Source organism: Callorhinus ursinus, unplaced genomic scaffold, assembly GCF_003265705.2.
Source record: "Callorhinus ursinus isolate GAN/ISIS: 27379988/994484 unplaced genomic scaffold, GSC_fseal_2.0 scaffold24, whole genome shotgun sequence".
In the NCBI taxonomy this organism is placed as follows: domain Eukaryota; kingdom Metazoa; phylum Chordata; class Mammalia; order Carnivora; family Otariidae; genus Callorhinus; species Callorhinus ursinus.
In genome coordinates, this window is record NW_027397086.1 from 718,954 (window position 1) to 730,054 (window position 11,101).

The following is an 11,101-nucleotide window of genomic DNA, read 5'->3' on the forward strand; positions in this document are numbered from 1 at the left end:
CTGCCTGGAAAATGTCAGAGTTTTCCAAATGGCCTCAGGCAACTCTCCCTCCAGTCTCCAGCCAAGGTCAGGGTCTGAGTGGTGTCCTCAGGGACTGGGGCTGCCGCTCTGATTGATGATGCCGTCCACCTCCCAGCCCTCACTCAGACCAGCCCCAGGAGAGCTGACACAGCGCTGGTCTGGCTGAGAGAGTTCTGGGAGGACAGAGCACCGCCCACAGAGGCCCCTTTCCTCTTAGACCCCTCAGGACCCTTCCAGAGACACACCCAGGGCGACACAAAGGGGAGAGTGTGTGTGCGTGTGTGCAGAGTTGTTGGTGCCCGGCCCAGAGCCCCTTTATGGGAGCACCCCCCCCAGTGTTGTGTTGGCATAGTCACAGCTCACGGCCACCCACTTTCTGTACTGGGGGACTGACTGCAGCCCCCCAAGGCAGCATGAGGCCACTGACTGCCTGATTGGAAGCTGTCCCTTGCCTCACGATGCGGTTTATGCTCCAGAGCCCCCACAGTGGACCAGGCTGATGGAGGACATCGGTGCTGGGCCTTCCGCACACCCCCCATCCCAATTCCCTCACTACCTCAGCAAATGCATGCCCGAACCCCTGTCTCAGTATCTGCTTCTTATGAGGGAACCAGACCAAAGGGCTGTGTGTGCACGTGTGTGCACATGTGTGTGTGCACATGTGTGTCTGTGTGTTTGGGGGTATCTTACTGCGGTGCCTTTGTATTTTAACACTGGGAGGAGGAGGAGGAGGAGGAGGAGGAGGAGGAGGCCACCATTGTTTACAAATTGCAGCCAGCAGGTACTGTTTGTCTAGCGGTGGGTCCACACTCAGCTGAAGGGAGAGGCAGCTCCCGTGCGGGAAAGAGGTGGCTTGAGACAGCAAGGCCTGGACACCGGGGCCTAATGCTGGAATCCCTTGTCCTCGTCGTGGGCAGTGTTGGGGGCGGGGGAGGGCGGCTGCAGCCGAGAGAGGGAGGGTGTCAGTCTCTCTGGCCTCAGTGGACTCGGGGGGCGGGGGGACCCAGATGCTGGGTGGGGAGAGCCAATAGCTTAGGAACTGGTAAGTCTGCGTGAAACAGAAAACCCCAATTCCAGTGTTTTAATCACATCAGGATTGATTTTTTTTTCACACATGAAGAAGTGCAGAGGTTGGCAAGCAGGCCTGGTGTGCTTGGCTCTGCTAGTTCCTCAGCTCCACCATCCTGAGAAGGACACCCTCACACCCAGGGTTGCCAGATGGCCCCTCCCTCACTTCTGCTGCCTGAGCACCAGGGGGAGGGGCAAGAGAGCAGGGCCAGGGCCCCAAACCGGGCCAACTAAAGCTGGGTGGGGAGTAGGGAGGGGAGGGGCTTTTAAGGAACTTTCTAGAAGCCCCATCCATCACTCCTGCTTAGATTTCAGTGGCCAGAACTATGTCACATGCCCACTCTTATATACAGGGAGCCCCCCAGGGTGTCTTACTTTCACTGGGGTTCTGCTGGTAAGGAGGAACTGTGAAGAAGCCACTGGGGGCCTGATGGAATGCACTTCCTTTAGGGGTTGGGAGCTGACCCCTGCAACCTGGTGCTGGGGATGGGAACTGAGAGAGGCCAGCAGGGTTGGCCTTTGGCCTTGACAAGCCTTGAATCCTGTTTCATATCCAGTTGTAGCTTCCCTCTTCCCGTGCTGTATTGTAATCTCGTCCTCAAGGCCAAGTTCTGTTGACCTGGGTCTTAGCCTTGCTTTGGGGATTTGAGGGTAGGGGAGGCAGGTCTAAACCCAGTCTGGAAAGTGGCTGCAGGTGCCAGGAGGTAACCGCAGGTGGGGGCCGTAGGAGCAGCTAGGAGCCAGAACTGACCCATGGGGCTGAGAATCTTTGGGAGAAACCTGGACCTTCCAGAGTAAGTGGTGGTGGTGGTGGGGGAATATGAGTACCCAAGGGCAGGAGAGACGCAGGGGACCCTCCCATGGCACGGGGCCTCAGCTGATAGACCCCATTCTTCAGAGTGTCCTCTCGCAACTCCCAGGCCGCCCCTGGGTCTCCGTGGCCACCCCCGGTGTGATCTTTGGGAGGGAAAGGAGAAGGAGACGGTGGTGGGCTGTGCATTCCATCTAGGGATTCCAGACACTGGGCCCGAGGCTGGGGGTCCCCCAGGTCTGAGAGACACATCCATCCCGACTTGTAAATCACCAGTCAGTTCCCTTGGACCTCTCAGCAATGATACCAGTGTCCACCATGTGCTTTTAAATTCAAGGACAGCTGAGGAAAAGTGCCAATAAACTTTGCATTTTCTTTTTTTTAAGAGACAGGAGGGAGGCAACAGTCTGGGGAGGCTGCTAACATGTGGGTACCCCCTACCAAGGGCTTAGAGGGCTCTGCTAATCACACCTGCCAGGAGGAGGGCTGCCCAATCTCACTCACAGACCTGGGGAAGTGGTGGCCCTCACCGGTGAAAGTTTCTCCAAGGCTACTTTGTGGGCTCCTCTTTAAACTCCAAACCCGCGGGGTGTAAATGAACACAGAAAACAGGCCCCGGAGGCAGCAGTGAGCAGACTCTTTACTCCGTTGACTCTTTACTCACTCCGTCGGATAATACACCATCAACCACCTGTAGCGGCTCATGTCCTCCTTACAGGGGACGGTTAATACAAACAAAAATAGTTCTCTACAAAACAGTTTCCAGCCCTCCCAATCCTCCTTCCCAACTCCCTCCCCCAGACGGTGAGTTCCTTGGTCACCAGGCCTCACGGAGTCCGGTGGGTCGCAAAGGAAAACAAAGAAAGGAGAGTTGTAGGCAACTGGACCTCCGGGTCCGCAGGCCGGTGGTAAGCCAGGGACAGGTGCAGGGGGTGTCCTTGACAGTCGCGTGCGTGCGTGTGTGTGTGTGTGTGTGTGTGTGTGTGTGTATGTGTGTGTGTATGTGTGTGTATGTGTTGGGAGGCGGGACCTGGAGGTGTTGAGGTGAGCGGCGTTTCTCCCCACCCCCCGTCTCACCGCCAGCAAAAAAAAAAAAAAAAAAAAGGGGGGGGGGGGGGGGGGAAAAAAAAAAAAAAACTAAGACCCAAATCGCAGGCTGCTGGGGCCAGAGCCGCACAGCGCCCCCTGCGGCGGCGGAGGGCAGTGCCGGGGCGGGGGCGGGGGCCACGGACCGCGGCGGGGGGAGGCGGGAGGACTCTGCTGAGTAGCACCTGGGAGCAGCTCGGGCCGCACCCTTCTCGCCGCCCGGCCTCGGACGCCGGCCCCCGAACCCCCGAACCCCCGAGCCCCCCGGGCCCCCGGGCGCAGGGTCTTCCGGGCCGCGCTCAGCAGCCCAGGCGGGCGGCCAGCCCCAGCAGCAGCAGGCAGCCGAGCAGGGTGGCGGGGCGCGGGGCGGCCCCGGGCGCGCGGTCGCAGTCCAGGCCGCCGTCCTCCGCGGCGGGGTCGCAGCGGGGCTGCTCGCAGCGCACGCCTGTGTAGCCGCTCGGGCAGGCGCAGCGCTGGTTCTGCACGCAGGTGCCGCCGTTCTGGCAGAGCAGCTGATCGTCGTCGCACACGTTGGCTGCAGGGCGGAGGGGCAGTTAACGCGGGCGGTGGCCCAGTCCACCCCCCTCGCTGGAGCTTCTGCGACTGAGACGGACCGAGGGATGCTGGAGGCTCAGGGCGCACTTGGTGCGAAACGCCCCTGCGTGGATGGGGACAGTGGCCGGGCGAGACCTGGCCCCTGTCTTTTTTCCCGCCACTGCCCCTGGCTCTCCCCGCTCCCGGCCCACTGGCGTTGGGGACGCACCTGCGCTCTCTTCTCTGGAGCTTTGCACCTGCTAGTCCATGTGCCTGGAGCGCCCTTCCACCCTCCTCCAGAGGCTAGCGACCACTCGTCCTTTCTGTCTCGCCAGGCCATCATTTCCTCGGACAGCCTCCCTTCCTCCCCCCATCCTCCTTCTCCGCAAACCTGCCCTCGTCAGCCAAATCCCACCAACCGCCAGCTCCACCTTTGCCTCCAGCTCCCTTCTCAACCAACCCCCAGATCCGCCGCCTCCTGGTTCCCACCTGGCACCAGCCCTAAATTCCTGTCGCATCAGGCCCCGCCCACCGCCCCGGATCCCGCCCCTGGCCCCACCCACGACCCAAAGCCCCGCCTCTGGCGGCGCCTGTCCCCGCCCACAGTCCCGGCCCCGCCCCCTCGCCCGCCCGTCGCTCCACCCACGACCCCAGCCCCGCCTCTGGCGGCGCCAGCCCCCGCCCCGTGCCCCGCCCCGCAGCAGCAGGCTCCGCCCGCCGGGCGCGCACTCACGGTAGCAGCCCTGGCGCCAATAGTGCGTGGGGAGGCAGTCGTCGCACTTGGGTCCCGCTGCGCCCTCGCGGCACTCGCAGAAGCCGGTCTCGTTGCACCGGTCGTGCACGGAGCCGATCTGGTTGCAGTTACACTCTGGACGGACACGTGCAGGGCGTGCGGTCAGGGCGGCCTGTGGGCATCCTCTGCACGGACCCCCACCCCGCCCGGCCCCTCATCCCTCCAGCAGGCTCCCCGCAATCCCCCGGTGATGCACCCCACACCATGTCCACGTGAGCCCACGGCTGCCCGAGGGTCCACATATCGAGGGAAGACTGTACTGTCTTGGTTCTCTAGCATCCATTACCCCCTCCCTCTCCCTGGCCCCGGCGCTCTGTGGCCTAGGGCCGCCCCAACCCCTCTCTGGACCTCAGTCTCGGTCTGTGTAACTGGAGGCAGCGCGGATCCTTCCCAGCTCCAAAGGGCTGTAAGATTATTGACAGTTGGGAGGAGCTTCATCAGAGGCGGGGCATCTGGGCGGAGGGTGGGGCAGTAGTCCGCATCTGCATCTCCTCTCCAGGGCGGGTGGAGGAGCAGCCCAGAAGCCTCCAGCTTCTCCCTAACCCCTTCCCAGCTGGTTTCCTGGGGCCTCTGCTGTGTGGGAGGGGGCAAGTGTCCCCACTCTGGGACTCCTTGGAGCCCAGAGCTGGGCCCAGGTTAGGAGGCAGAGAGAGGCAAGGAAAGAAAAAGGATATTGGGAGGCGGGAATGCCTCTACTCGGATCCGGAGGCCCCACCCTGTCCCTGCAGCTAGCTGGTGTGACATGGGCAGCACAGTTCTGTTTGGTTCACTTTAGAGTTGATGGAATTATCTGAAGGCCGATGCCGTGATCAGACGGACAGCTGCAGCCTTGTGGGCAGCCCCTCCTCTGTGAAGTCAGAGCTGACCTGGTGGGTGGAGGATGGGCAGTGGGGTGCCAAGGGGGTTGGGCACCCTAGGGCTGAGCTTTGACCTCCACCGGAGACAGAGGCAGGGGTGGTGGGCAGCCCTTCCAGGCTGGTGGGTGTTGGCCGAGGCCATGGGTTTGGCCTTTCGGGATGGCCAGCTCCGGCCCGGGTCCAGGGCCCCCCCGGATTGCTTCTCTACCCCAAAGCCAGTCCGAGTGCCCACTGGGTCTTACAAGCTGGGCCTCTGCTTATAAAGCATTAGAAGAACTTCACTGGAAGAAAAGCTTCAGCCACAAAAAAGGAGTTGAAAACCTTTGATCTAATCCACTTCCCCATTTTACAAGTGGGGAAACTGAGGCACACAGCAAGCTCTAGAACCAGTCTTTGACTCTAACTAGTGGCTCTGAATTCCCAGCGTCTGTGGGGATGACCGAAGGGGGAGGTTATTAATAGAGCAGATTCCAGAAGATTCTGTCCTTCGAGACGCCCAGCTGAAATGGGCCCCGGAAATGAAATTCCCCCTGGGGTTCCCCGGGGCCTGATGACTCCAGGGTCTCCGGACTGCGCCCCGCCCCCGGCGCCCACGCCCCGCTCCCGGCGCCCGCGCCCAGCCCCGCCCCCGCGCCCAGTCCGGGCGCCTCACCTATGCACACGTTCTCGTCGTCCAGCTCGGCGGAGCCGTTGCGGTAGTAGCCCAGACGGCAGTGCTGGCAGTGCTGGCCTCGCGTGTTGTGCTTGCAGCTGACGCAGGTCACCACGTTTAGGAAGTCGATGTAGCTGCAGCGGTTGGAGTGGCCATAGCACTCACAGTCTGGGCCGGCCGAGCGTGAGAAACACCACGGGTCAGTGAGCCAAGGCAGACTGTGCCTTCCTGCCACCCCCTGCACCGTGTATTGGGGGAAACTGAGGCACGGGGCGAGGACAGACCAGCCCCAGGACATGCAGGGAAGGTGCCACGGGCCTCCAACACTTCTGTACCATCTGGGAGGAGGCAGGCGTGCCACCTTTGAGCTGGAGCGGGGACCAGTGTAGGCCCAGCCCCCAAGTTCCCACGTGGCCCTGGGGACAGGAACCCTGGGAGGGCCAGTGGACAGCCCCTGCCTGGCGGGGTGCCAGGGTGACGTGCTCTCCGAAGGATGCCTGCGCGATGCCGGGGCGATGGGAAATGATTCATGCAGGGAGGATGGGTCATGCGGCCAGTGTGAACTCAGGAAGGACAGTGCCTGGGGTCATGGCGCTCACCACTGTACCCCCAGTGACTCAGTGAAGGATAGATGCATGCACGGGTGCTGGGCAGATGGAATGGGCCAGGAGCTTCCTCCACATGCTGCTTTGGAAGATGCTGGGAAGGAAAACGCCCACCTGCTGGACCTTTTATTATTAGTCTGAGCTGTTCTGCAAATTTGATTGGCACCAGAGGGCCTCCTCTTGCACAACCCTGAGAATGAATGCCATCTTAGGGTCTGTGCCCCGGGCATCTCGTTTTGCCTCCTGATCGTCTTGGCCTGGCTTCTGACTCTTACTGCCCACACACGGCTCTGGCTCCACGCCGAGGACAGGGGTCTCTGTGCCGTCCCGCTGTCCCCTGCAGCCACCCCCCCCCGCCCCGCCCCAGCTCCAGGGACTGGGGGAGTCCCATGACGGCCAGGGAAGCCATCCTGAAGGCATTGGGGCTTCACTCCCTGCCTCCACGAAGGCGGCCATCCCTTGGTGTCCCTCCTAAGGGGCTGAACATCTCCTTGAACAGGAAAGTCAATGTGGCTGCCCTTGAACAGGAAGGACGCTGGCCACCCTCCCGAAACGCCATCTGTGTATCTCTAGAGGACCCAACCTCCCTTTGTGATGGGAGAGGAAGGAATTGACGAGGCCTTGGTGGTCAAGGGCATGAGAGACCTTGGAGAAACGAGCCTCGGAGCTGTGCCCAGGAGGAGACAGCGGGCATGCCACACCTTGGGCCTCCTGGACCTGCCCCCTTCACCTGTCCCTCCAGGAACAATGAGAAGGTGAGGCATCCAAATGTCTCAAGGAGTAGTGGCAGTGACCTCCGTGTCCCAGCTCTTGCTTCAACCGAGACGAGCCCCCCTGGGCCACACCTCCCAGGGGGGCCAGGACAGGCTATTTCTGGTTGCTGCTCTGCCTACCCCGGGCCTGCCCACTGTGCTTCTGACTCATACCTGCTCCCAGCTCCCTTGGGGAGGAAGAACTGAGGGAAGAGAGGCTCAGTTTCACCTTGACCCAGCTACTCCGGGAGGGTTTTCTGAGCCAGGCGTGGGTCCTCCGTCCTGCATCATTGCTTTCCAGCGGAGGTGAGGGTAGAGGTGCTGGAGGGGGGCTGGTCCGGCCCGGGGCCTTCCTCTTACCTTGGAACTCTTCAATGGGCACCACTTGAGCCGATTTGGGCTTGAGCTGGAAAGGTTTGGAGGCCGGGGCAGGGGCAAGGGCAGTGGCGGAGGTGCCCACAGCTTGGAGAGATGAGAAATAAACTTTGTCGCCATGGTCCAGCTGCCCAGAGCGGGCTGTCCGGGCCCAGGGAAGGCCCAACAAAGGCTTCCACCGTGCCCTGGGCATGCTCCGGGGCAGCCTTGTCACCTGCTCAGTTGTGAGGGGACACAGCACATCCAGGAGCATGCAGAAACTGCCCTGCCTTTGGTGCCCCCTTTGGAGACCACTTAACACACTCAGCTAGATTAATTCTCCCAAATTACTTCTCTAACCCCAGCATCCCCTGACAGCATGCAAGGTGCTTTGCTGAAACGGAGTGATTTTTTTTTTTTTTTTTTTTGGTAATGACTGCAGACGTCACTTTGCTCTCCCTTCTCCTCTCCAAACTCCCGTGAGCATCAAATCCAGAGCATGGACCTGGCGTCCAAGGCTTTGGCTTCTCCCTTTCTGAAGCGTCCCCCGCTGCTCCAGCCAAAGTGAGTCCTTTACTATTCACAGATTCCCTGCTTGCCGGTGTTGTGAGCCACGAGAACAGACTGCGCCTGCCTTCCACGTCAGAACCCACCGGGGCCTGGCCCCACCTTTATGAGTGAGCATGACACTGTCCGGGCAGCAGAGTGGGCTTGGTGTCCCTCTGGGAGCCTGTGGTGCCCTAGTCGGTCCAGGGCAGGGGAGAGATGGTTCCAGAGGCTCCATCACCAGGGAGGACACCCAACTCGAGACCCTCAGCAATTGTGGGTCCAGTTCCAGAAGTGCCTGCCAGCAGAGGGCGCTGAGAACCCCGCTCACTGCTCACGGAGGGGCCCGAGGTGTGGGGCTGGGGTTGTTGTCCAAGCAGGCATTAGGACTAATGTCCAGGGAGCGGGTGAGCTGGGATGGAAACAACCTCCCTTCCCGGAGAGTCAGACAAGGCCCTGTGTGCTTCCTGTGCATGTCCGTCTCTGGCTACAACGAGCCCACGTGTGTCTCCTCCTGCCGCCGTGGGAGACTGAGGCTCCGGGCTAGGTATCAGTACCTTGTACGATGCCCCCTGCCCTGCTCACTGCCACCCCACCATCAAGCCTCTGCCCTAGCTGGTCCTGCACCTGGAATGCACTGTCTTCTTTCATCTGCCCATAGCCAGCCCCACGGTCTCAGTCTGACTGCCGCCCAGCTCCTGCAGAAGTCCTGACTGACTCTGGGCTCCATCTCTGCCCCCCGGTGTCCTGTGGCTGACAGTGGCAGGACAGGGTTCCTGCTATCAGGGCAGAGTCTCCACTTGGCTCCAAAGCCCTTGGGGGGAGTGAAGGATTCATGGGAGTTGGGCCTGGCGATATCACACTGGGCATCTCTAAGAAGGTGAGAGTTGGGGTGGGGACAGGTAGAGCTCCAAGCCCCCCCCCAGCTCCCGTGGGCCCCCTCCCACCCCAGTCCCACCTGCTACCTCCACTAAAGAGGGAGGGGCCCGCGGTCTAAGGAGCTGTCTGGGGCGGGGGGTGGGGGGTCTAATGCCCGTGCAGACCCTCCCCCCATACCTTCTGCACTGGAGGGCGTCTGGGGCCAGGGGGAGCTCTCCCCAAGGGGGGCAGCGGTAGATGACCTGATCCACTCTTGGGGGAAAGAAGAGAAGAAACTCAGTTATGTGACAAGGTGGGGCTGGGGGGTCGTGGAGACACACTGAGGCATCACACACCCTTAGCAGCAGCAGCACAGTAAGAAGCGGCTCTGTCTACACTGGCCAAATAGAACTGGGTCCAAATCTACTGAAGAGACAGCATCTACTTTACTGCAGCCTGTGGAGGGCACACGTGGACTTGAAGCCAGATAAGGGGAGTGGGGAGAGCCTGAGAATCAGCATGCTTTGGGCTGTCCTTTCCTTGGTGGAACACCTGATTTATATGACTTTTCTGCTCTCCCTGTGTTGTCCCTGTTCCTACTGAGGGTAGACCTGGATCTGGTCCTGTGTCTGGGCCCAGACCTCTCTGTGCTGAAGTCCCTGGCTAATGACTGTAAAGGGGGACATGTGTCATCCAACGTGTCCAGAAGGGTCCTTGAAGGCTTCCTGTCCAATACCAATGCGGGGACCAGAGCCCCTCCACCATCTGGCCTACCCCCCCAACCCACGGTTAGGACCCACTTTCACCAGGGACCCCCATGTGAGTCAGCCCCCAGTGCCACAGAGCCTATCTCCAAGACTGACAGGACACAGAGCAGGGGAAGCGGGCTGGGCTGTCGAAGGCAAAGCACTGCTCTGTGCGCTGAATTTCAAAGGACAAACCCAGAGGGACAGGGGAGAAATCGGATTCTTTCCGCTTCTTAAAGGGATTACGCGCGATGCCGGTTGGTGGGGAGAAAAAGAAAATCTACCAGCTAAAAAGTGCAGGAGAATTTCCAGCTGGGAGCTGGGAGCCTTTGGACATCAAATTGACATTAATATGGTGCTCAATGAGGAGAAGAGGCTGCAGGACCCAAATTGGCAAGGGCTTAATTAGAGCCGCAATAAAACCCGCCCTGAAGGCTTTTTGCTTTGGAGCCTTTCTCCCACCACGCTCTGCGGGCAAGGATTAGGGGTCTCGAGCAGCTTTTCCTGCCCAGCAACCCCTGCCCTCCAGACAGCTTGACATTGGCAGGAGGGGGAAACATCTGGGTCAGAGGTTCACAGGCCCAGCTGGACTCTGGCCAAGGAGCTGAAGCACCTGTTGGGAGGCACGTTGGGGAGACTCAGGACCTTTCTGGGGGCTGGGATCTGGGGGCAAGAAAGACCCCTGGCTGGGCTCTCTGGGGCACGCTCAGGTGTGCGGGAAGAACATTCTCGCCACGGCCTGTGTCGTGTGCCAAGGCCAGATGGAGGCCCCGCCTGTTCCTTTGGAATCGGGGAGCTGCGCAAGCCGGGTCTTAAAGACGGCACCAGCTCACGACCTCTGAGGCTGTGGGGCGGCAGCACTGGGTGGCGGAGCCCGGAAGCTTGCCTCTGGAGTCGGTGAGCCCCGAGTTCGAATCCTGCCTGGGCGCCTTTGTAATCCTATTACCTTGAGCAGCTGCTTCTTTCTTTTTAAACAGCTTTATTGAAGTATAGTTTACACGCCATGAAACACAGCTGTTCCTTCCTAAGCCTTAACACCCTCACCTGTGGGACCAGGCACTAATGGCTCTATCCCTTGGAGCTGTGAGCCCGGGAGAAGTCCACACTCTGCCAACCCGAGAGATTGTCATTATTAGTGGGGGTCCAGGTACAAGGGGCCCAGGGCACAAGCTTCCGTTGCTAAGAGGAGTGATGTGGGCTACTCGGGTCGCTGGCTGTCGGAGCGCCCCATCTCGCCACTTGGGTCCTGGAGACCCTCACAATTCAAGCCCACCTTGCCTTGGCTCACTACCCTGGCCTTGGACTCTCCTTACCTCCCAACTGTGTGGCTTGCTTGCCCCACGCTGCTTGCACCAAAGCAGAAGCATTCAGGGTTCCTCCGTGTGTGTGTGTGTGTGTGTGTGTGTGTGTGTGTGTGT

General features: G+C 60.5%; 1 protein-coding gene across 10 annotated transcripts in view; it reads right to left on the reverse strand.

The window, feature by feature from the left end:
* Positions 1 to 2,526: 2,526 nt before the first annotated feature.
* Positions 2,527 to 11,101, reverse strand: part of NTNG2 (netrin G2) — a 67,567-nt gene continuing 58,992 nt past the window's right edge. For 3 of the 10 annotated variants that reach the window (XM_073905572.1, XM_025888503.2, XM_073905571.1), the window contains 5 exons: positions 9,136 to 9,210; positions 7,540 to 7,641; positions 5,823 to 5,990; positions 4,254 to 4,388; positions 2,527 to 3,521 (listed from right to left, as the gene is read on the reverse strand). In XM_073905572.1, coding sequence (XP_073761673.1) covers positions 3,286 to 3,521; positions 4,254 to 4,388; positions 5,823 to 5,990; positions 7,540 to 7,641; positions 9,136 to 9,210 — 716 coding nt within the window. In that variant the 3' untranslated portion in view covers positions 2,527 to 3,285. Of the gene's footprint in view, positions 3,522 to 4,253; positions 4,389 to 5,822; positions 5,991 to 6,115; positions 6,618 to 7,408; positions 7,642 to 9,135; positions 9,211 to 11,101 lie in introns of those variants that run through there. The other 7 variants (XM_073905575.1, XM_073905573.1, XM_073905576.1 and 4 more) reach the window with 5 other exon arrangements.